The 26,477-nt window shown below is 42.9% G+C and overlaps 2 protein-coding genes across 2 annotated transcripts in view; one reads left to right on the forward strand and one right to left on the reverse strand.

Annotated features, from left to right (window-relative positions):
- The window catches only part of LOC143355923 (general transcription factor II-I repeat domain-containing protein 2-like), a 341,246-nt gene that overhangs the window by 145,942 nt on the left and 168,827 nt on the right, over positions 1-26,477 (forward strand). The window lies entirely within an intron of this gene.
- LOC143355919 (uncharacterized) overlaps positions 410-26,477 on the reverse strand; it is a 242,857-nt gene continuing 216,789 nt past the window's right edge. The window contains exons 7-10 of the mRNA XM_076791137.1: positions 1,959-2,196; positions 1,699-1,879; positions 1,194-1,419; positions 410-1,101 (exon numbers count right to left, since the gene is read on the reverse strand). Of these exons, the coding sequence (XP_076647252.1) occupies positions 825-1,101; positions 1,194-1,419; positions 1,699-1,879; positions 1,959-2,196 (922 nt within the window). The 3' untranslated portion in view covers positions 410-824. The remainder of the gene's footprint in view (positions 1,102-1,193; positions 1,420-1,698; positions 1,880-1,958; positions 2,197-26,477) is intronic.

Raw genomic sequence — 26,477 nt, forward strand, 5'->3', positions numbered from 1 at the left:
TAGACATTCTGAAATAAGGGTCGACAGCGTTTGTCCTAAAATTGCAACTTTCACGTAGTGAAAAAACAGAACGCGAGGAAAGTGGACGCGAGATGTCATTTATTTTACCTAAATTGTGGTTAGGATGTCGTACACAGTGCAGGGTAAATACAGTGCAGGGTAATACTATGCATGGTACAAAGTACATTCGACTTCAGAATTCCTATCCATAAGGACCTAAAATGATTTATCTCCTACAGTTTTCAAAATCGACGTCTCAGAAAGGTAGTATCGTCTTATTAATTATTCTGGTATGTTTTTCTAGTCGGCAAGGTATGGTACGAACAGCAATAATGCAGGCAGGTGTTGTACTATTCGTTTATAACTTTGTAGTAAAACGTTTCTAACCGAACTTCAAATAACATTTTTCCTTGTTGCTACTTGTAGAATATGCTTCCGTAGTTTTGCCGGAAAAACCTAGGAACCCTGTATAAATATATGGAATAACATAAATATGATGTGAGTAATTACTGATTGTATCTGCTCGATTAAACTTAATCTTCAGGTAAATATGATTTGTTACTAATGTTATAAAATCATTATTTATTAAAATCTAAAATATCTTGTTATTTATCTAAGAGTATTAATGCATGAAACTGAAAAAAGTTAAGTATGAAGAATTCTGATTGAGATTATCCACACAAAAATTTAAAATATATTTACACGACATTGTATGTTAAATATTATTTTTAAATGTTTCTTCAATTCATCGTATTAAATAATACATACTATTTAATAATCTTAGTATCATTATGGTCTTTGACATTTTCGGCTCCTTCATAATATTAAGAAAATTTTTGAAGCTCTTTTTTAATTGACGCAATTAGTGGGACAGCGGGATCTTCAGGTGGAAGTTGACAATGTAAAAGAATACGTTTCGTATCTATATCTGGTACGTTTGGTCTATGAAATGGACCAGCACTTAATGGTCTAGTGCTCCACCCGCTATGAGATTGAACTGATCCTGAATGTCCATTTTCTGCAATATTTTCTTCAATATTATTTTGAGGTAATGATGTATGATGTTTTATCTCCGTTTCCATTGTTGGTGAAGATCCAGCACTGGGTTATGCAGTTAACAACAAAATGTAACAAAATTACTGAAAGTATAAATATGATATATTAATATATGAGTTACATGAAACCATAAGTACCTAATGTGGACACATCTTCCTCTAGTCTTTGAAAATACTGGAAGAACATCGGGAACATATACTGCTGAATTTGGTTGCGTCGTACACGTTTGCATTTCTGAATTCTGTTCTCTACTTCCAAACAAACTAAACGAATCCTCCAGTAACTCATGAAGTCTTCTCTTAGCTCGCCCAACAGGCCCAGCTGATGTAAATGTTATTTCATCAGTTTCTGATACGCCATTACCTGAAGACAACATAATTTATGTTCCAATATCTGGCAAGAATCGTCTAACTGCAATTCACTTATAAACTCAAGTGAAATTATATTTTAAATCTGAGTGTACTTATGTGTGTTCATCATATTCTTTTAAAAGACTTATAAAATTTGATAACTCTTTAAAATCTCTGACATTTTAAGAAAACATATAGTATATTGTCACTCTTAATTCTTGCTTACTGGCTGTGTGTAAATCAAATTATTATTGTTACTAAATATAAAAGATAGAGATTAAATGTTGTATACCCTCTGTAGATAGTGTCTGTTTTCGAAGATTCCAAACTATAGGACCAACTACCCCAGGATCTTTCATAGCACTCGAAGTTCTTGCAAAAAATTTGTCATTGGCTTTGCTACTTCTATATGAATCAATATCATTATTGTCTAGTCTTTCTAATTCAGGAGAGTCTAGATCCAAATGTCTAACCTATAAAATAAAATTTATTGAAACACATAATGTGTATTGTAATACTGTACTTTTACAGAAAAGACAAATTGCTACATACCATAACTGGTTCTAATACTCTAGAAAGAGGTTCAACACTTTTCATGTTGGGAAATTGTTTACAATTTGGCATGGATAGATAAGAATGGGGTGAGGCAGTAGCTTCTTCTTCTTCATGTCTTCTGTAACTGGTTTCCAAAGATTCTAGTGCTTCCAAATGATCATCTATGACATCCATAGAATCTGATGTTTTTGGCATATCCACTGCATGTGTCCTTAATACTCTTCCGTGTGTCAGTCTATGAAGCAATCCATTAAATTGAGTTATAACTACAAATAAATAAATTTGTTGTCATATATGTATAATATATAAGATGTTCACGAAGATTTTAATGAATGTTTTTATTACAAAAAAAAAAATGAAAGAGGAAAACATTGTCCTGCATAACAAATGTAAATAATTTGTATTTACAGTATTTATAGAAACACAAGAGTGGTCTTTGTGCCATCTGCAATGTAATAGCTACGGAAAGAAAGAAGTGATGCTACCCAGTAAACAATTTGCTCTTGATTTGCTTTGAATTTGCCACCAAAATTTGTCTACAAATTCCGATCCATCTATTTCTGCATTAAGCGTGGTATTTGAGTGCAAAGTTTGCAACCAAAATTCCATGCCAAATGGAAAGCAAATTGAGACCAAACCTTGGCTTCGTTGCAGAGGGCAGGTCGGTCGCACTAAGAGTAAATATCGGGCAAAATCGGAGGAAATCTTGCTGTAGGAGGGAAAACACTATAGTTTTAAGATCTGTAAATATTTCAGTTTTAAAAAATAGATAAAACTTAAAATTATTTAATTCCGAATTCCGTTTTCCCTTCCACAGAAAGACTTCCTCCAATTTTTCCCGATATTTACTCTATAAGGAGCCAAGGTTTAGTCTCAATTTACTCTCCTTTTGGCATGGAATTTTGAATGCATGCTTTTGATAACAAAATGACCAGCTTTTGTTCGCAAAGTACGATTACAAACATTGGTCAAGCTTTGCTCGAAGCAAGTTTAGCTGACTGGGTAGTTACTTTTATGACTATCTTTAAGTATATGATGTATAAAAAATGTTTACTTGTGCACCTTCACTCAAAAGTATACTTTTGAAACTATACATATATGTGGACACTGATGTTTTTTATGCAATTAGTGAAGTATAATATATTCTATTATCGTTAAACGATATTTATTGTTAAATCTTATTAAATAACAAATTGTATAATTTAATTATTCAAATCTCTTAAATAAATACAAGTTTATCTGATAGGTTTAATATTACTGTGTGGATATGTGTGGTGAGAATGAGAAAGAAACATAACGAGTGAGGAACAAAAATGTATAAAGTGAATTTGGTTGTGTGAAATAAAGAAGTGAGTGCATGAAGGAGCGTTAAAAAATATGGCTGCTACTGATTGAATGAGCGTTTATATCAATTACATTTGTTACATATGGAAAAGTTTCTCTGTGTTTATTTCGATTAGAATTTTTCTAATCTCCCAGTTAGACAAATGCTGTTTCGAGCTTTTGCGCAATGTTTGTATCACACTTTACGAGCAAAAGGCTTGTCCATTTAGTACCAAACCCTGCTTGGAGCAGAATTTGGTCTCTATTTGGTACAAAGGCACCAAAAGCAGATGAATTCCGAGCCAAATGCGAAAATAGATGCATCGGAATCTGAGTGCAAAGTTTGCACGCAGAATTCCATGACAAATTGGGGCCAAACCTTGGCTTCGTTATAGAGGGCAGGTCGGTCGCACTAAGTCCTTTGTTCTACGAATAAATATCAGGCAAAATCGGAGTAAACCTTGCTGTAGGAGGAGAAATAGAATTTGATTTAAACTTTTAAATTATATAATTTTGAGTTTCATATTGTTTTTTCGACCCCAAGATGAGGTGCATGAGCCAGGCTAAGCATTTCCAATTTCAAGTTTTTAGGAACAATAATCTTATTGTTAACGATTAGCTTCCCCCTATGGAACGTAATCTCATCTTTCATTGACCAATATTGTTTAACCTTTTCACAAACTTGTCTCAGATCTTGCCAGACGTGTCTCACTTCAGGCCACCATTCTAAAACATAGTTACTGAGTTCAACCAATTCCTGATCTTTCAACATCTCTTCTTGAAACTGGACTCTTTTGGCCCAGCCCATGGCCACCTCCATGTTAAGACTGTGAACCATTTCATTGTAGGTTTCATTTACCGACACCGTTGTTTTCATGTACGCAGTTTAATCTTTGCAATCGCGTCGTTACTTTGTGCATATCTTTTTGAATAATCGATACTTCACGCCTATACCCAAATTGGCGAAACTTCTCCAGTCTAAAACAAATGGCCATCATTTTCTTTTCAATTTGAGCATACATATCTTTTCTCTGACTCATTCAAGCTCCTTAAGGGGGCCGGCAGGTCGACTCTGTGTAACCACACACATACATGAAATCCATATACGTATATGAACTTGCAAGGGTCAAAATCTTGACAAATTGACGCTTCAATATTGCAATGAGCAGTTTAAAAGTGGTCACTTGGGTTTCCTAAAAGTCCAATCTAGGTCTTTCCAGAGCCCAAATTGCGAATTTCTACCTCATCGTCGAGTAATTTGTAATATTCAGCAGAAATCTCGCTTTCTGAAGCAAGGATGACGTCACAAGATGGCTGCCGCAGAGAGATTCTCTTAATTTCGAGAGATTTAGTGTTCGTATCGAAAAAACGCTCTGGACAGACGTAGCAAAGACATGTACGAACACGGTGGTATGCATTTTTTATTGATTACTTACTTATTTAAGGCGTAAAATGTCTAGAAAAAAACGCACCATTTCGCGGTTCCGCTTACTAGCGCCCCGGTCTCCCCGCGGCAAATACTGTACCTTGCGATAGAATACGGTCGATAATGCAGATCGATATTACAGGTTTACATATGTACGATATGTATGCTGCCGAATATTGCAAATTACTCGACGATGAGGTATAAATTCGCAGTTTGGGCTCTGGACAGACGTAGATTGGACTTTTAGGAAACACAAGTGACCACTTTTAAACTGCTCATTGCAATATTGAAGCGTCAATTTGTCAAGATTTTGACCCCTGCACGTTTCGCTACGCATCTCGTAACGTCACGCTTGCTTCGAACGCCTCGCGACTGGCGGTATGCTGCCGAATATAGCTAATTAATCGACGATGAGGCAGAAATTCGCAGTTTGGGCTCTGGACAGACGTAGATTGGACTTTTAGGAAACACAAGTGACCACTTTTAAACTGCTCATTGCAATATTGAAGCGTCAATTTGTCAAGATTTTGACCCCTGCACGTTTCGCTACGCATCTCGTAACGTCACGCTTGCTTCGAACGCATCGCGACTGGCGGTATGCTGCCGAATATTGCTAATTAATCGACGATGAGGTATAAATTCGCATTTTGGCCTCTGGACAGACGTAGATTGGACTTTTAGGAAACACAAGTGACCACTTTTAAACTGCTCATTGCAATATTGAAGCGTCAATTTGTCAAGATTTCGACCCTTGCACGTTTCGCTACGCATCTCGTAACGTCACGCTTGCTTCGAACGCCTTGCGACTGGCGGTATGCTGCCGAATATAGCTAATTAATCGACGATGAGGCAGAAATTCGCAGTTTGGGCTCTGGACAGACGTAAATTGGACTTTTAGGAAACACAAGTGACCACTTTTAAACTGCTCATTGCAATATTGAAGCGTCAATTTGTCAAGATTTTGACCCCTGCACGTTTCGCTACGCATCTCGTAACGTCACGCTTGCTTCGAACGCCTCGCGACTGGCGGTATGCTGCCGAATATTGCTAATTAATCGACGATGAGGCAGAAATTCGCATTTTGGCCTCTGGACAGACCTAGATTGAACCTTTAGGAAAGACAATTGACCACTTATAAACTGCTCATTCCAATATTGAAGCGGCAATTTGAAAAAGTTTCTGACCCTTGCACGTTTCGAAAGAGGCCACGACCTTCGAGTCATCGATTCTGTTGAAACTTTGCATACTTATAGATCTCGTTGTCCTGTTCACAAATATACACCATAAGAGGGGCAGATACTCAATAATTTTCGCGATATTAACGATTAAAGTTTCATTATTTCCTATGTAATGCCGTATTTTTTCTACGGTACAACAAGATTCGGTTTGGCGTGACTGCAGCGTACCAAGTTTTCAACCGGACGACCAGTGTTCAAATCCTGTCTACTAACGTATTTTTTTTAATTTCATTATGTTTTATCATTGTATATTTATAATATCAATTTCACTTCAAAGTACCGATTTCATTTTGATAAAATATAGCAGCCCGAAGGCCGTGGCCTCGCCTTAGCATCTCGTGACGCCACGCTTGTTTCGAACGCCTCGCGAAATTCACATTTTGGCCTCTGAACCAGAATAACCAGAGGGTTATCAAATCATTTCAACGGAAAAATTGTGATTTCTGTTGAGAAGCGAGTAAATTTAGTATAAAGGTTGAGTGTCACTGTAAAGGTTGAGTGTCACTATAAAGGTTGGGGGACACTGAGTAGTGCGTGCGCGGCGAGCGCAACATAGGTGCGCAGTAGTAGGAATTTGGCGCTCTCTCGATACGGCACGAAGTGTCCTGATGTACGAACATAGTTTATATGTATTGTCTAATTAAATATACTCTGCGTTATAAAGGAAGTGAAGTACGAACGTTTGTTTGCACACCACCTATTTATTCAACAATTTCATTAGTTTCTTTTCGCAGAAATCGATTTTTTCCAAAATCCTGAGGTGACAGACAAATTTTGTGATCGGATTTGATGTCAGCGTGATAAAATCTACGAGAAAAGATGTACAGAATGTCAAGAAAAATCTAACCGTGCATGGCATTGGATAAATCACAATTTTGTTTAAATATTCCAAGTTTATTTTCAAAGTTAAAACATGTTTGTACCATAGTCTCTCTATTTTTCCCTTCTTTTGCAATATTTTAACTTCTAAAAAAAAATCATAGCTCTATCTCATTTCTATCGAAAGTTCTTTGATTTTGACAGAAACTTCGTCACTTTGTCAAATATAGACGCGGCTAACTTCTCGGTTTTATATATTGTAAACATATATAAAACTTTGGAAAATGCTATAAACTTTTATATATATATATGATATTATTCAAGTTTATTTTACGTTTAGTCTTTAGTTGTAAATTTGTATTTGTTTGTTTATGTTAGAAAAATCGAAGTAAACAAACGGTCGAGGCAGACCATGTGTCTTTTGTCAGAGCGCTGCCCCTCGCAACTGCAGCAGAGGCATACTGTCGAGCGCGTCCTCACGGCTGCGGATTTTGGGACGGCGGACATTCTTATTCTGACTGTCGTCGTGTACGTTTGTCGCGAATAAAGATTCATAGCATTTTGTAATACGCCCACATTTATTTAAGTTAACGATATCGCGTTATCTATCTCCTTAGTACTTTTTTTACATATCAGAAGTGGGATTAACCGTGTGTGAAGTGCGCATTTTTGGAGTACACTTACGTGCATTTTGTGTACAAACTGTTAAGTGCTCCAGACTATAAAGTGTGCAATTAGTGTAAGGGTTAGTGAGTAACTAGTATTAAGTATAGACGTTTTAAACTTTGAACTCTGAACTTTTGTGAACTTTGTTGTACGTGACAAGACAATTCGAATATGGAGTGTGCATCGTGTAGCCGTGACGGAGACGAAAGGGCACCCGACGCCTTGGAGTCGCGTCTTAATAAATTGGAAAATCTGATGGAGGAATTTTTAAAACGCTCTCGTTCGCGTACACGGTCGCGTGTGTCCCGACGGCGGGATTCGAGCTCGCGTTCGCGTAGCCCCGAAGTACGGTCGCGAAGCCCGCAAAGACGACGCTCTGAGTCGCGTAATGTTCGTAATGAAGAAGACAGCCTGAACACGCGTAGCTCCGCGTCGCGCGCGAAGTCACCGCAGTATGTGCGTCCCGGGGATGAACAATTGATCCCGATATACGATCTATCGAAAGAGGAACTTTCGATTGAGAATTGGGTTCGCCACGTGAATGAGTTGGCGTCGCGTTTCGGTTGGGACGATCTCAGCGTGATGCGGTTAATCGCGACACGTTTACGGGGGCACGCACGCCAGTGGTACGATACGCGTGTGCGAGTCGCGACTACCTGGTCGGAAACGAAAGTGCTACTTGTTGCGCAATTTCGGCGGACAATGCCATTTTCGAAATTGCTCCGGGAAGCAGATTTATACGAAGCAAGACCAGGACAATCCTTGGGAGATTATTGCTTCCAAAAATTGAACCTTATAAGGCGCCTGGACATCAATTTGCCAGACGGCAAGATTGTGGACATGGTGATTTTCGGCGTACCGGATGTAACGATCGCCAGGACATTGAGATCGGCGAGACACATCGACCCCAACGATTTATATGCGTCGATGTGTGCGATGGGGAATATGCCTGGTAGGGACGAGAAGAAGACGAAGCAGGAACGCCAGGTAGCGGTTCGCCCAGCAGCACTAAAGTTCGGCGTAAATGAAAAGGCACGGACTGTGGCATGTTACAATTGCGGCAAAACTGGTCACATGGCAAGGGATTGCAGAAAACCAAGAGCGGAATGTGGCCTGTGTAAGAAGTTAGGTCACAGACGGGAGGATTGCCCGCAGAAAGAGGTAAATGTGGTACAGATCATTAAAAATAGTACTAATATTTATCAAATATTCGTTCGCGTTAACGGTCACAAGGTAGAAAGCTTAGTAGATACCGGAAGCGCATGTACGATTATGCATTCGTCAATAGCGGAAAAGTTCTGTATTGATACAAAGATCGTGACCGATACAGTATTCAGGGGATTTGCTAATCGATCAGTAATAATAAATAGAGTCGCGCCGATTACAATAAGAGTCCAGAATGTAACGGCGGACGTAGACTCATTTATTATACCGGATGAGTATACGGCCCATGATGTAATTCTGGGAAGGGATTTCTTACAGCAAGAACACGTGATAATGTTGAAACGGGGGAACCAACTCACGTTTAACGATATCAGAAATTCAAGAAAGCCTCAAATTATTTCTGCAATGGATATTTACTTCGTCGAAATAGATCCCAAATTAAATTTAGGGAACATTGGGAAAACGGAGCGAAGACTTTGCGTCACATTGATCGAAGAATTTCGCGATTGCATATCGTCGCCAATGCGAGATTTAGGGAAAACGAATACGGCTGCAATGGAAATTAAATGTCTTACGGACGAACTGGTAGTATATCACCCGTATCGTCTCGCGGAATCGGAGAAGAAGATCGTTCGCGAAATAATTAAGGATTTATTAGACAATGGAATTATTAGAGAATCTGATTCGCCGTATGCGAGCCCGATCACGCTGGTGAAGAAGAAGACAGGGGATACAAGGATGTGCGTGGATTATCGCAAATTGAATGCGATAACCATAAAGGACAAATATCCCTTACCCCTCATTGACGACCAGATCGACAAGCTAGGAGGCAATAAGTATTTCACGGGTCTTGATTTAGCATCAGGGTATTACCAGGTACCAGTTGCAGAAGATTCCATTGCGAAGACGGCGTTTGTCACACCGGAAGGACACTACGAGTTTTTACGAATGCCTTTTGGCTTAACAAACGCGCCAGCCGTTTTTCAAAGGCTAATGAATAAGGTTCTGGGAAATTTGAAGGACACAGCGGCATTCCCTTATCTGGACGATGTCATCATACCCTCGAAAACGGTAGAAGAAGGCATCGAAAAATTACGGAAAGTTTTGGAGGCCTTTCGAACACATGGCCTGACCCTTAAGTTGGAGAAATGTTCTTTCTTCAAAGAGACGATTGAGTACCTGGGTCGTGAAATAAGCGAACAGGGGGTAAGGCCAGGTCAACGAAAAATAGACGCCGTAAAAAATATGCCACCGCCTGAAACGGTAAAACAGGTACGTGAATTCCTGGGATTAGCAAGTTATTTCAGGAAATTTATCAAGAACTTTGCAACGCTTGTGGAACCTTTAACGCGTCTCACACGCAAGAGTGTACCATGGCAATGGAAGGAGCCGCAGGAAAACGCCTTCCGACGAGTGCAAAAGAAATTAACAGCACGACCGGTGTTATGTATCTTCGATCCAGCTCGACCTACCGAACTTCATACTGATGCGAGTTCTCTGGGTGTCGGAGCAATATTGTTGCAAAAACAAGAAGACGGAAAGTTGGCAGCGGTTGCTTATTTCAGTAAGCAAACAACAGCGGACCAAAGGTGCTATCATTCCTATGAATTGGAAACAATGGCAGTAGTTTTTGCTCTGCGGTATTTCCGGGTATATTTACTGGGAATAGAATTTAAAGTCGTAACGAACTGCAACGCGTTAAGGACAACCTTTTCGAAGAAGGACTTATTGCCACGCATAGGACGATGGTGGTTGGAAGCGCAAGAATACACTTTCGAAATCCTGTACAGACCGGGGACGAAGATGGCACATGTGGATGCACTCAGCCGAAATCCTCAACCAATCGCTCTTGAGGTCGCCTACGTGGACATTACGGAGGCGGAATGGATAACGTCGGCACAGATGCAGGACGAGCAATTGTCACGGATCCGAACAATTCTCGCCAACAACGAAAAGTCACCCGAAACAAAACATTATTTTCAAGAGTATGCGTTAAGAAAGGATAAGCTATACCGACGGTTAACAGGTAATAAAACCGTGTGGGTTGTTCCGAAAAACGCTAGGCTCCAAATATGCAGATTATACCATGACGACGCTGGACATTTAAGCGCAGAAAAGACGTTCGAACGGATACAAAGGAACTATTGGTTTGCCAATATGCGACGTTTCGTAATGAAGTACGTAAACGCATGTCTAAGTTGCGCATACTACAAACATACGTCAGGGAAGAAACAGTGTAATTAAACACTATAGAAAAGATCCCAATTCCGTTTCACACGTTGCATGTAGATCATGTAGGACCATTCGAGACGAGTAAGAAGGGTAATAAGTATTTACTCGTAATGGTGGATGCGTTCACGAAATTCATGATCGCGGAGCCAGTAAAAAGCCAAAAGACTCGTCACACTGAAAAGGTGTTGTTAAATTTTATGTATTTGTTCGGTGTTCCGACGAGGATAATAAGTGATCGTGGAACGAGTTTCACGTCACAAAGGTTTGCTACTCTGTGCAAAACGTATGGCATTAAACACGTACTTAATGCGGTAGCCACACCAAGGGCAAACGGACAGTGTGAACGGTATAATAAAACTATCGTTGACGCTTTAGCGACAAGCTCAGCAGGTCAAGATCCACGAGACTGGGACATCCAGGTAAAGAAGGTGCAGAGTGCAATGAACACCACGCACAACAAAATTATTAATACGACGCCGATGAAAGCATTGATCGGGTGCGATACGAGAACAGTAGCTGAAGGAACACTACTGAGTCTCGTACAAGAAGGAATAGATCGATTGGATTTGGCCACATTACGAGGAAATATAAGCAAACATATTTCCGAAGATCAACGTAAGCAGAAGGAGCGGTATGACCGTACGCGAAAGGAAGCGCGCAGGTATACTGTCGATGAACTGGTATTGGTACGAATAACCAGTGAACCGGCAACGGGGAGCAGCCGAAAGTTGCTACCGAAATATAAAGGACCATTCAAGGTTCGAGCAGTGCGGCCAAATGACCGCTACGACGTAGAAAATTTACGAGAAGGGGTGAAACGATTACGAACAGTCGTTGCAGCCGATAAGATGAAGCCGTGGATTACCATCCAAGGGGATGACCACGATGCTGAATAAAAGCGATTTTTATATATCCTTTTATTAATGTATACAGGGACTAAAGATAGTCGCCAAGTAAGTAGTTTAAACATTATCTCACATGTTGACTATGTTCACAGAAAGGAAAAGACAAGCCGAAGGTGTAAGCTAGACACGGACGGTAGAGAGGGAGGAGAAGGGACCTTTGCCCGACGACCAGGCAAGATCCAAGGAGCGAGGGCAACGGCCTAAGCACCTGATCGAGGAGGACGACCAAAGGGTGTTATCCACCACGGTTCCGATGGGACCCACACAAGGAAAAGAAGGATGCAACGGCATTCAGGCACAAGGTGTGTCCCAATGCCAAGGATAGATACAACGGTATCTTAGACAAACGAGGAAAAATCACTCAGGGCTGCAACGGTACCCCAGTAAGACTCGACACCGAACCAGACGGACACAAAGTGTGTCTCAGGCAGGGTGGTGATGAGCAAAGGATGCAACGTGCATCATAAACCGAGAAGGGATACAACGGTATCCATAGTTGATCGTAAACGATACGACGGTATCGTGTTACGACAACAACTTTTTATTTTCAACCAAATCTATACAATGAAAAGTTTTGTAAATAAGAAACAACAACAGAGAATTGTATTGTAAGTCTGAGGACAGACCTATCGTCAGTATGGCCGAATGTTAGAAAAATCGAAGTAAACAAACGGTCGAGGCAGACCATGTGTCTTTTGTCAGAGCGTTGCCCCTCGCAACTGCAGCAGAGGCATACTGTCGAGCGCGTCCTCACGGCTGCGGATTTTTGGGACGGCGGACATTCTTATTCTGACTGTCGTCGTGTACGTTTGTCGCGAATAAAGATTCATAGCATTTTGTAATACGCCCACATTTATTTAAGTTAACGATATCACGTTATCTATCTCCTTAGTACTTTTCTTACATTTATAACTTCAGATTTGACATCTAAAGTAAAAAAATATGACAAATTTTGTTTAATTTTTTATGCGCTTTGAGGCATAAAAAAAGCTGCTTTAATTTCATTTTGAATATAATTTTCTTTCTGACAGGAAGTAAATTCCGGCTCATTTTCTTTTTAAAAGAAGTCCTGGTAATATATGTATAAAATTATTATAATGTTAAGAATAAACTGATTCAATTTAATATAAATCAAATGATTTCCTTAGCTTTTGCATACACGTGACTGCCGTTCGAGTTTCATTTCAGAGATAGTAGCAAAAAACTGGAAAGGTAATGTGACAACAAGTCCTGCGTATATCTATGCGCCCGTGGCAATGTACGTGTTAGCATGTGTTGGTCGGTTGAATCGGGCTCATGCAGAAATCAGTTTCACGAAACGCTTGTAAATTTACGGGTTTGATGACATGGCAACAGTGAGGCGAAGATAATATGTGGCAGCAGCCATGTCTAGTCGCTAGCTTTCTCTCTCAATTTTCGTTTCTCTTTTCCACTACTACTCAAGTCGGCATTTCATATATTCTTTTTTACCGATATGTGGAAGACGCGACGTAGTTCCACAAAGAAATTTGAACCATTCCACAATCAGTTTTCCCTACTGACCGTTCGAGGACCGTTCGAGGATTGGCCTTGACTGTCACGCTATGTTACGCTGTGCCTTTTTTCTAGACATTTTACGTCTTAAATAAGTAAGTAATCAATTAAAAATGCATACCACCGTGTTTGTACATGTCTTTGCTACGTCTGTATAGAGCCTTTTTTCGATACGAACATTAAATCTCTCGAAATTAAAAGAATCTCTCAACGGCAGCCATCTTGTAACGTCATACTTGCTTCAGAATTCGAATTTTCTGCCGAATATTACAAATTACTCCACGATGAGGTAGAAATTCGCAATTTGGGCTCTATACAGACGTAGATTGGACTTTTAGGAAACACAATTGACCACTTCTAAACTGCTCATTGCAATATTGAAGCGGCAGTTTGTCTATATTTTGACCCTTGCATACGTATATGGATTTCAAACCATGCCGGCCCCCTTTAAGACGTCTCTGTGCTATCTGGGAAGTAATATATAATTTTCATAAATATGTAAGTATATTAAAACATATTCCTATTTCAATTTCCTTCAAATTATTATTATTATTATAATGTCAACCATGCATTTTATGGAAACGGATGATTAATTAGAAGTGTAACAGACCTGGCTGTGCCAGGCCTGTTCCGAGCCGAACACGGCCGACGGATACCGAGATCCGCCGGCACCCGCGAGCGCCCCTGCGATCCCCGCACCGCCGTACCGATCTTGGCGGGAACCGGAACCCGCCATGATGAAATACCGTCGCGCCGGATACAGGACGACGCCGGAAAAGTCGGCCGCGATCCGTACCGCACCGCACCCCCTCGCCTGGCAAGACGAGAGAGACGAGCCGGAAAACGCGCTCTTCGGTTCTCCGCCGTCATAGCGATAAGACGTACCTTCCCGATCCGATCTCTAGCCGCCGATACCGACCGCCCGATCACGACCGGAATCGTCCTTCGCGACGCCGAGAAGCCGCACGTAAGCTACGACTCGCGAGAGTATATTTTACCCGCGGAAATTGTAACCGCGAGTGTGCCGAAATTTCCGCGCGACCCGCGAGTCCAGAATACGCCGCTGCGTACGGCCATGACCCCGCCGGGATACGACACGCGCGCGAGACGCGAATCGCGACCGCCGACCACCGAGATGCGAAGCCGGGACAGTGACGAACACTTGAGAAACTCGTGCCGTTAATCTCCCGTTCCCGACCGCCCGTATCCTGCCGTAACCCTCGCGTTATCCCGCCGCGAACCTTGGCACGGCGAGCCAAATCCGGCCGCGAGGAACCGTTGTACGAGATCCGCCGGGAAACGGACTCGTTACAGAAGAATCTCAAGATAGATCTTATCGAAGAAAGAGGTCGCGGTCTATCTCTTCAGAGATAGTGCTGCAGCTTAATCTTCTCGATAATTCTTGCTATGCATTGAGTAATCTACGTTTGGATACGAATGTAGAACGTCAAGAGGAAGAATGGCAACCAATTCAGCAAACAGAAATAGAGGAAAACGTGACAAGACATGAAGATACGCGGGACGCGGAGCTTCTGATAAGGGATGTTAATCGCGATGACCCTTTCTCTCTATAAAAATTATTTGTGACTGACAGTATACTGCAACTTGTGGTTGACAAAACAAATAAATATGCCATACAATGTGGCTTTATTGCAAAAAGAAGAAAACAGGAGCTGTGCTGGGAACCTGTTACAATAAGCGAGATAAAAGTTTTTATAGGTATATTATTAATTATGGGGATAGTACAAATACCAGATATTAGATTATATTTGTCTGATAATAATATGTATGAAAACGTATAAAGAATGCCATGAATCGCGATCGCTTCTTCGCTATTTTGAAATGCTTACATTTCTCGGGTAATGCAGTGAATTCTCGTTGTATGACAGTGCCAACCATACGTTTCCACGTCAGGGGAAAAACTCACACCACCGCGGTGAGTGGCCGAAGCTCACTACTAATGACCACTACTAATCCAATTACAAAACTTCTTTATTTATCGTTATTTTTTTATGAAACTTTTACCAACATATTCGTGGCATTTTTCTGATTAAAATGAAACCAAATATAATTCCGATGATATTTACGTGTGTAATGAACGATGAAAGTTACTTGCCATTACAATTACATTAACGGAAAATTTGTGTAAATGTAGTCCGAATTATATCGCGTTTGGTATCATTTTAATCAGAATAATGCCACAAATATATTGGTGAAAGTCTCATAAAAAAATAATTAATAATAAAGACGTTAAATTTTTCATTTAAAGGCCTGCGTTCACGTGGGCTTTGATCTGTGCCGGCGGCCGCGACTCTCCGCGTCTCTTTCTTTTCCATACGCTGTCCTTCTCTGCGTTCGAAATTTTCATCGCTCATTACACAAGTAAATATCATCGGAATTATATCATATTTGGTTTTATTTTAATCAGAAAAATGCCACGAATATGTTGGTAAAAGATTCATAAAGAAATAACGAAAAATAAAGAAGTTTTGTAATTGGATTAGTAGTTGTCGTCTGATCTCACATCGATATAGCCGACAATGTGTGGCCCACTCCTCGGCGACAACGGCTTTCGAGCTTCGCTGTCCGCTTCTCCGTGCAACATTGTATCGGAGACGGACATTTTCTCAGTCTTCTTGTCACTAGCGCTTAGTGGCCATAGGTTTCTTACGACTTGAAGACGGTATGGTTTCCAGCGTGCCCTGTGTATTTCAAATGCCACGCTCGGCGAGAACCTCCGATTTCGTATTCGTGCCAGTAAAAAGAACAGCGGGACTGACATACAACGAGATTTCACTGTACCACCTGTAGAACCGAGGATCCGTTGAATAAAATTAGAAATATAATGTCAGAAATAATTACTACATTCAAAAATACGGTAAAACCAGGGAAAACTGTCGTAATAGATGAAAGTATGATTTTATGGCGTGGACGGCTACGTTTCCGCCAGTATGTCAAAGGAAAACGCCATAAATACGACATAAAATTATACAAATTATGTTTACCGAACGGATATACGTATGATTTAGATATTTATACCGGAAAAACATAAAACCTTCAAGAAATGGACATGCGTATGATGTTGTTTCCAAACTTATGAATGGCTTATTATTTAAAGGTCGCGTATTGTACGCAGATAGCTATTATTCTGGTGTACCTTTAGCGCAATCACTATTGCAAGAAGCAACATAATTTTGTGGCACAGTGCAGCAAAATCGGAAATTTTTACCATCAAATATAAAGAAAAGGCAAAAAAGTGGGGAAATAATTTCTTTGGAAAATCGTTCAGGAATAAAATTCCTCAAATGGACCGATAAGAGAACAGTATATTTGATAATAAGTTGCAAAAGTCATACTTGTAGATCAATAGAAGGGAAACCTGAAAAATACAAACCAGATCTCATTTTTTATTACAATAACGCAAAGAAAGTCGATGATTTATCAGACAAACTGTCGTCTTATTATAATTGTCTTAGAAAAACGATGAAATGGTACAGAGTAATTGTGATACAACTATTTTGCGGTACAGCAATTGTTAATGCACACTATACACGGTGAATTCGATAAAGCAGGACACCTAAATATCTCCGTTACTTTTCGTTGTACAAAAAAACTTCGTAGGACAAAGTTACACTGTTTGAAGGGCCACATATAACGGTGTAAGGGAAAAAAATTTTCAAGGTCATTTTTATGAGATTTCAAGGTTATCGATGTTTTTTTAAACGGAACGATATATTTTCGTTAACGTAATGTTGTAGCTGACAAAATAACGAATTCATGCATGTAACACAATATGACCTCCAAATGACCTTCAACCCAGAAAAATGGTATAAATAAAATTGAACGTGTAAGATTCATTTGATGTATTTCTGTTACGCCAAATGTTCAAAAATATTCCCTTGAGCTGTTATACATTCATTCAGCCGTGAAGTTACAGAACGTACTGCTGTGTAATTCATTTCTGAGGAAATCGACGCACAAGCCTGGACGATTCTTTCTTTCATGTCGTCTATAGTCGTTGGTGGTTCACTATAAACATCGTCTTTCAGTTTTCCCCATAGATAAAAATCAAGGGGTGTAAGGTCTGGTGAGCGAGCCGGCCGTAATACGGGTCCGTTACGTCCAATCCAACGATTTGGAAACTTGTTATTTAAGAATTGTGTTACGACACGGGAAGAATGGGCCAGACATCCGTCATGTTGATACCGCATATTTTCACGAATGTTCAAGGGTGTATTTTCCAGGAGAATTGGTAACGATTCTCGTAAAAATGCAATGTATTTTTCTGCATTTAATGTTCCGGTAATAAAGTGAGGCCCAATTATTTGGTTATCTAAAATTCCGTACCAAACATTGACGGACCATGGTCTTTGTTTGTCGACTGTCCGTAATCACCGCGGATTTTCAGATGACCAATAATCCAGGTTTTTAAAATTTATTTGCCCGTGATTTGTAAACGAAGCTTCATCGGTAAATAATACTTGATTAAAAAATGCTCTATCGTTTATCAATTGTCTCAATCCCCACTTTCAAAAGTTTACACGATTTACAAAGTCTCTACCATGAAGTTCTTGATGAATTCATAGGTGAAAGGGGTGAAATTTGTGTTCCTGGAGTATTTGCACTACACATTTTTGACTAATGCCACTTCCTCGTGCAATTTGCCTCGTACTAGCATGAGGGTTTGTATTCACTGCTGCCAGAACATTAATTGTGTTTGCTTCATTCCTTACAGTCCTCACCTTTGTACGTTTTTTATTTTCGACACTACCAGTTTCACGGAATTTATTTATCAAATTGGAGTAAACCGAAATTGATGGACAATTACGATTAGGAAATCGGTCCTTGTACAACTGCACGGCTTCTCTTAAACACTGCCGACTTTCTCCATAAATGAAAATCATATCAATCTTATCTTCCTTCGAGTAAGGCATTGTGAAACGTTCATCGATAAACTGATCGAGAAATCTTAGAAACTGTGGAAATTTGATAGCAAGAAGGTCTTCTGAGTAATTAGTAGCGGATAAACACGATTCTGTACGAACGTATAGGTGAAGGTATATCATAATTGTCCTCCTGTCAACACCGAATTTGTTATTATGTTATGTATTGTGATACATTTGAATGTATAGCAGCTCAAGGGAATATTTTTGAACATTTGGCGTAACAGAAATACATCAAATGAATCTTACACGTTCAATTTTATTTATACCATTTTTCTGGGTTGAAGGTCATTTGAAGGTCATATTGTGTTACATGCATGAATTCGTTATTTTGTCAGCTACAACATTACGTTAACGAAAATATATCATTCCGTTTAAAAAAACATCGATAACCTTGAAATCTCATAAAAATGACCTTGAAAATTTTTTTCCCTTACACCGTTATATGTGGCCCTTCAAACAGTGTAACTTTGTCCTACGAAGTTTTTTTGTACAACGAAAAGTAACGGAGATATTTAGGTGTCCTGCTTTATCGAATTCACCCTGTATACATAAGCAATGGGGTAATAGAAATATGAGCTTATTAAAGTTTAGAGAAGTAATTATTAACAAATTATTAGTAGCTGACGAAATACCACGGGTGCAAACAATGAGAAACGACAAATATTACCTAGAAACATATTTAGGCTCAGCAAGACAAGTCCGTAAGTAACTCGCGTGGCTGCGAGAACAAGTAAACCTGTTACGACATTTTGTGGTCTCTGCAAAAATCGGCCACCTTTATGTCTCCCGTGTTTTAAGGAAATTCATAAAAATAAAAAACTCTTTAATGTAATGAATTAAATTAATTTGTTGAATACAGAAATCAACTTTTTAATTGGAATGAATAGATGGAGTGATTCGGTTCATTTACAAACTTAGGAAAGAGTTTCCTCTCTTTCTTAACAAAGAAAAATATATAAATGTTATTGCTTCATTTGTACCACTGGTCATACACGCCGCCCGATGGGACCATCGTACATGTACTACCGGTGGTACATGCCGGCAGGAACGTGTTAAAAAGGTGCTGGTGGCCAAGAGTGGTTACATTATAATATAGTTCTCCAGATATAAATAGGGTCATTTAGTCGTGTACGAGGTTTGCTGGTATTGTTTTGAGACCAGCGGAATAGACAACCGACCATAATAGTGGAGCGGACGGCTCACCTACCCAAAACGGGGGTACACCGCATCCTTTCCCTGCTCATTGTGGCTAAAGGGGCCATTAATTTGGAGGCGGTCGGTGTGACCGAGATGCGCAGTAAGCGGGCGGTTACCGGGGGTCTTCTTCTGGAAATCCCAGGTTCTGAGGGGGCGGCCCGGGCTGATGCCCTGGCTGCCTGGATGACGGAGGTCCTCGGGGGAATGGGGGTATAGGTCTTTAGGTCAGTCAAAACTGCGGACCTGCGCCTCAGGGGCCTGGATGACTCCGTCATTCCTGAGGAGATTAGGGCGGCGGCAGTGGCGGCCACGAGGTGCTCACCCGAAGCCGTTAAGCTTGGGGATGTTAAATCCTCGGTAGGCGGGCAGGGCACCGAACTGGCTGAGGGTGGGGGAATACCCGTCGCTGTAGAGGCGGTCTCCGATGGTGCTCCTCCGTAAGTAGGGTAATCCCGGAGACTCATCTTCTGCGTACTGGCTCATTTGTCTCCTCGACGAGACGTGCAAGATCTACGAGAAAATTCTCGCGGATCGCCTCGTCGAACACCTGTCCCGTAGTGATCCCGACTGAGCGACAGCCAATTTGGGTTCTGGAGGGAGCGATCGACGGTGGACGCGGTCATGTGTCTTGCCTCCCTCCGGACCGTGCTTGTCGTTCGAGGTAGGGTGTTGTTGGCTGTGGGGTTGGATATAAGCAATGCCTTCAACGCGCTGCCCTGACACGAGGTAGTGAGGGCCCTGTAATATTTCCGGGTGCCCCTACCTTCATGCAGTGATTCAGGACTACCTATCGGACAGGTGATTTGAGTTTCCGGGCCGGTACGGCATAATGCAGCGGCGATGCACCGCGGAGTCCCGCAGGGGTCGGTCCTCGGGCTGCTGCTGTGGACCCTGGTGTATGACGCGATGTTGCGCACCTTGCTTCTCCCCTGTGTCAGTGTCATATGGTACGCAGATGACACGCTGGTAGTCACTGAGGAGGATAATTGGAGGAGGACGGTCCACCTTACCGAGATCGAAAAAGATGAGGAGAGGGGGGGGGGCTCCTCGCCTATACCGGGTGGTTCACGAGAAACAGGCCACCTAAATAGCTCCTTTAGGCTTAGAAATAAAAGAAAATGTTAGAGAGAAAAGTTGTGCTGTTAAAGGAGGCAAATATGATGATATAAAAAAATATTCCAATAGCAGTCGTTTTCAAGGTTTTTTTGAAGGTCATCGATGGTTTTTAAATAGCACCATATATTTTTAACTTCACAGTGTTGTAGCTGATGTCAAGACGAGTACAATGATGTAGTACACTATGACCTTTAACTGACCTTGAACTATAAAATTTATGATAAAGCAATGATAACTTCAAAATGTGCAATAATTTTATTTGAATTAAATTATATGTTCGAAATTATGACCTTGAGCAGTAACACAAGCATCTAAACTTTTTACAAGGCAATTAATTGTACTTTCAATTGTTTCTGTTGGAATTGATTTACAAGATCTAATTATTCTTTTTTGCATGTTTTCTGGCGTAGTCGGTTGATCAATATACACATCGTTTTTGAGTGTTTCCCACAAAAAAAAATCAAGAGGAGTTAGATCGGGTGAACGAGCTGGCCATGTTATGTGTCCATTACGTCCTATCCAGCGATTATTGTTCAGAAATTCTCTTACGGTACGTGAAGAATTAGCGGGACAGCCATCGCGTTGGTGTCACATTACCCCACAAATTTCTAAAGGCATGTCTTCTAAAAATATGGGCAATGTTTCTTCCAAAAACGTAAAGTATCTTGTTGTGTTTAATGTGCCGGGAATAAAAAAGGAATCAATTAATTTATTCTTCAAAATTCCGCACCAAACGTTGATAGTCCAGGGTCGTTCTTTATCTGCTTGTCGTAACCATTGTGGATTCACATTACTCCAGTAATGCATATTTCTTAAATTAACTTGACCATGATTTGTGAAGGAAGCCTCGCCAATAAATAATATGTTAATAAACAATCGGCTATCGTCATTTCTAATTTGCCACAAACCCCACTCACAAAAATTTACGCGATTTTCAAAAATTTAATTCAAATAAAATTATTGCACATTTTGAAGTTATCATTGCTTTATCATAAATTTTATAGTTCAAGGTCAGTTAAAGGTCATAGTGTACTACATCATTGAACTCGTCTTAACATCAGCTATAACACTGTGAAGTTAAAAATATATGGTAGTATTTAAAAATCATCAATGACCCTGAAAAGACCTTGAAAACGACTACAATCGGAACATTTTTTTATATCACCATATTTGCCCCCTTTAACAGTACAACTTTTCTCTTTAACGTTTTCTTCTATCTCTAAGCCTAACGGAGCTATTTAGGTGGCCTGTTTCTCGTGAACCACCCGGTATATATATATTTTCTTACAAAGAAAAAAAAATCATTTAATTTTCTTTTTAGTTTTCTAACCTGATATTACGCGAAGAAAATTTTCAGGAAATAAAGTGAAATTACTCGTTAATTATTAGGTTTAGGGCTAATGAAGGTCAATACTTTTTTACTCAGAATTCGACATTCTTCCATATTTTGGTATAAAAAATATAGTATTTCATTTAAAAAAACAAAGTCGACTTTCAAATATCCGAAACACTTCCACCTGTAAAAAAAATAAATACACCAAATTGTGTACCCCTTCAGACCATGCAACTTCTGTATACAAAACTTTTTCGTGCAACGCTTCCTTTGGAAGTTATATAGGTGTGCAAGTTGCGTGGACCACCCTGTATATATAGCGCCACTTGGCACGACGCGAATTTACAGGACCGTAACCAGATCCCAGGGGGACGCGGACCCTTTTTCCTCCTCCAAAGAATGCGAGGAACCTCAACGAGAGGCACTCAGGGGACGGCTTCGGAGAAGACCTTGCACGGAGACATCGAGGGACGGATCGAGCCCGGGTTCGCCAACCTGCAGGTGCCAACGAGGGATGTCGGATCGGAGAACGAGATCATCTCGACCTCGTCACCGCCTCGCCCGGAAAGATATCAGGATCCGACGCGGGAGCGGCTCACTGGTTTACGACGAGGGGGAGGACTGGAGGAGGACCAGGCACCTCGGAGAGGCCGCCCTGGACTGTGTGACGTAAACTGGGTACAAATACTTGAAAAAAGGAGAGTGGGAGTTACCCAGCTCTTTATCCCGTTCTTTACTGACAAAAAGTATAAGTTTATTTAAGACCGAGTTACAAAATGGAGGTTCAGCCAAGATTGACTGCCCTGGGAATGTTCCCATACTTATAGCTTGACCTTATTGATTAGTAAAGCATTTTTTTGGGGGCTTTCGAAATCAGGCGGATGTGATTTGACTAATGCTGTTGCGTACGCGTGTATCGAGAAATGCTGTGGTGTCGAGGTGAATGCTCGGGGAATGCTGACTTGTGCAAATGACTCGGGAAATGCTGTGGTGTCGAATGGAATATGATCTGGTATAGCTCGGGGATTTTTAGGGTCTTACAACTGCGTGGTCGGGCGAATCCGGAGGATGGGGCTGACCGTGGCCGCCACAAAGACCGAGGCGATCTGGATGTATGGATCGTCTCGGTCGCGCGTGGCGGCCACACCGCGGTCAGGACCTGTGGATTCGCGTCTCTGAAACCTCCGTCGCGATCGGGCCCAGGATGAGGTACCTGGGCCTGGTCATAGACGGCCGCTGGCGACTCGAAAGTCACTTCGAGCTCCTCGCCCCCCGACTCGAGAGGACGGCAGCCGCCTTGGCACGGCTGCTGCCGAATGTCGGGGAGCCGGATTTGAAGGTACGCCGCCTCTATATGGAGGTGGTGCGGTCGATTGCCCTGTATGGGGCACCTGTATGGCACCGCTCGCTCGGGGCCAGCCGGCGCAGCCAAGCACTCTTGGAAAGAGTGCGGCGTCGGCTGGCTCTGCGGGCCATACGGGGTTACGGCACCATCTCCGCCGAGGCGGCGAGACACCTCGCCGTGATTCCACCCTTCCATGTGGTGGCGGCGGAGCGGGCGAAGCTATACCACATCGCCCGCTCCTTCCGCCGCCCGCCGGGGGTGGAACTCGCGCGCAAAGAGGAGATGGAGTCCGAGGACCAGAATCGCCAGGCCCGGACGGAAGCATTTTCGGAGTGGAGGGCGCTGTTGGCGACCTCCACACGTCCGATTGTCCGGGCCCTCCTGCCCATATTTCATATATAGTGCAGGAGGCGGGGAAGGTTGACCTTCCGCCTCACGCAGGTGCCCTCCGGCCATGGGTGCTTCGGAGAGTACCTGCACAAGATGGGGCGGGAGCCGACTGCGCAGTGCCACCACTGCGATGAAGACGTCGACAGGGCACGGCATACTCTGGAGGAGTGCCCAGCTTGGGCCGGGCCGCGCCGTGTTCTTAGAGCCGCGGTGGTAGGGTGAGACCTCTCGCTGGCGGCCGTGGTCGACCACATGGTCGGCAGCGAGAGGTCATGGATGGCGGTGGCCTCCTTCTGCGAGGACGTTATGACGCAGAAGGAGGCCGCCGAGCGGGCCCGGGAACGAAACCCGGGCTCGGCAAGGAGGGTATGGGCGCGGGGACGACCCCCGCGCCGACGTGTGGCCGACACGAGGGGGGAGGCGAGGGAAGGGAGGGCGCGGGGGTCTCCCCCGCGCCAACTGGTGCCACCGGGAGTGGGAGGTGGAGCGGGGTCGGCGCGGGGAGAATCCCCGCGCCCTGATGTGCTCCCGCCAATAGGGGCGGTGGATTTGGGGGCCCGGGGTGCGAGCTGAACCGGGCCCCCGGGGGGAGCATAGCTCCCCCCGTGATAGGACGACACCCCACGGGTTAGTTCCCCGTATGGGGGCGGGGTATCGGTCCGTCCCTCCCCAACAGGGGAGGGGGATCCGTGGGGGGTTGGGGTAGCAAGGGTCGGGGCGTGCCGGATCGCTCCTCCGACGGCCCTTCCTTCCGGTGGCGGCGTCTTCTTGCCGGGGCTGGTTCCTTCGGAATACCGGCCCTGAGCGGGGCACGAAGACTCCAGGAGCTGTGGGCGGACCGAGCTGGGGCTCGGGAAACCTAATCCGAAGGCTCCAGGGATGGGGACACCGGACGGGTCCCTCCGCCCGGGGTCTTGTAGCGTAGGCAATGGGGGAGGTTAACCCCTCCCCCGAGTTATGATGACAGCTGGGAGGCGTCCTGTTGAGTACTCGCGGGATCCAGGCACCTCCCCCTTTAGCTTAGGTGGGCGTGGGTTTTTTAGTGGGTAACCTTTTGGGGATTTTCTCCAGGGGTAGTCCCACATAACCCCGGCTCTCCCCAGGGAGCCGGGGGATGCGAAAAGCATTTTCGCCACGGAAAAAAAGGCAGGTGGGCGCGGGAAAGAGAATGGAAGCGTAGGTGGCGCGACCTGTAGGGAGATAGACAGACTGGGAGAAAGGTTGAGTGGAAGCGGGAAATTCGAAAAGCATAAGAGGGAAGAAAGGGGGAGAATAACCGAAAATGAGTAAGAGAAGAGAAGTGGTAAAGCGGATAGGGAGGGAGGATGGAAAGGAAGGGAAGGGTAGACTAGGGACGGTGCTAAAGGACAGCAACATAGAGAGGTGGTTTAGTACGAAAAGTTTGGAAAACGTGGGGAGGAAAAGGGGGATAGGGGATGTAGAGGAAGGGGGGAGGGTGAATTTGAAACCTTCAAAAAAAGTGATCTGACTAAAAGGTCCCCGCAGAAAGAAGAAAGGGTTGGGGTAGTGGAGCTCAAGGCAATGGAGGAAGTGCTTAGGGGGATAATGAGGGAAGTGAGGAGGTTGAGGGAAGAGATGAGGGGGGAAAGGGAGGAAGGGAGAAAGCTAATAGAGGAGTGGAGGAGGGAAAGGGAGAAATGGAGGGAAGAGAGAAGGGAGGAGGAGTTAAGTAGAGAAAGGATGAAGAAATAGATAGAAGCTTTAAGCTTTCTAGATAGACTAAAGAAGACATCCCAGTTCAAGATAACGAGCAAACTATCCATTTTTATTTTACACCTTCCCACACCGCGACAGCGCGTAACACTGACACAAACCCACCTGTAAATACCGCGTAAAATACACACACTGAACAACATGTACCAACAGCACACACGGAAACAACAGCGCGTCATACAACACGTTCTGGTAGGCGGGTGAGATTCTCCGACCGATACCAAGCGGGTTTCTCATAGATTATGTATTTAAAAATGTATACAAGTCTAGGGTGTATAGGTAGATGTATAAGGGCATGCCAGATTTAAAATAGTTCGTAGGATTTTCTCGCAGGCCAGTTCTTGTAGGATCTCGCCCTGGTCCCTATTTCTTCCGCGTAAATTAAGCTTCCTAGTAAGAACATTTCCGAGCGATAGGCTAAGTTACTAGTAGGGGGGTGAGGTAGCAGCCTGGTCTCGGCCATGACTGTACCTCCAAAACTACCCGGTCCCTAATTTCCTGGGTTTTCCCCAAGGTTAGGTACGAGTCTGGCTCTCGCAGATTTCCGCATCTGGCAGCCAGATTCGTCCGGACCGGCAGTTTTTCCGTTGGCGGAAAAGGACCCTTTGTTCCACACGTCCGTTTTCCCCAGCTTGGGACTTCGCCCGCCTTTCTCTAAGGCCCTATATATAGCCCTCGAAATTAGCGAGAGAGGCAGAACCTCACTTCCAGACTACGACGACGGACGGGTAATCTTTCGCACCCTTGGCGTCCAGTAGAGGCAAAACCGAGAAGTCTACGCGGCAATCGAGCGTTTCTCGGTGTTTCGGTCCACGTTACCAAAGTATAAGTCCGTGTATATATTTGCGCAAAATAAAACGTTAAGTGTTGGAAAACGAAGATGTGTAAGAGCGCGCGAGCGCACGATTTGCCACAAGGGGTAGCAGGGCAGCGACGACGTCGATGGAATTCGACGATCGCGACGCAATCTGACAATCAGCGGCCACGGTCCGCGGCGCAGTTCGCCTAGACAATTAACGTTAACATGTACGGGCGAGATTAAATAAAGTTTCGCGATTACAATTTTCAGAAGTGGGATAAAGATCTGATTCCGCGGAGTTACGCATTCTATTACGTTCGAAAAGTTCTTTATGTGTATTACGTGATTTA

Source organism: Halictus rubicundus, chromosome 7 (assembly GCF_050948215.1).
Source record: "Halictus rubicundus isolate RS-2024b chromosome 7, iyHalRubi1_principal, whole genome shotgun sequence".
NCBI classification, from domain to species: Eukaryota; Metazoa; Arthropoda; class Insecta; order Hymenoptera; family Halictidae; genus Halictus; species Halictus rubicundus.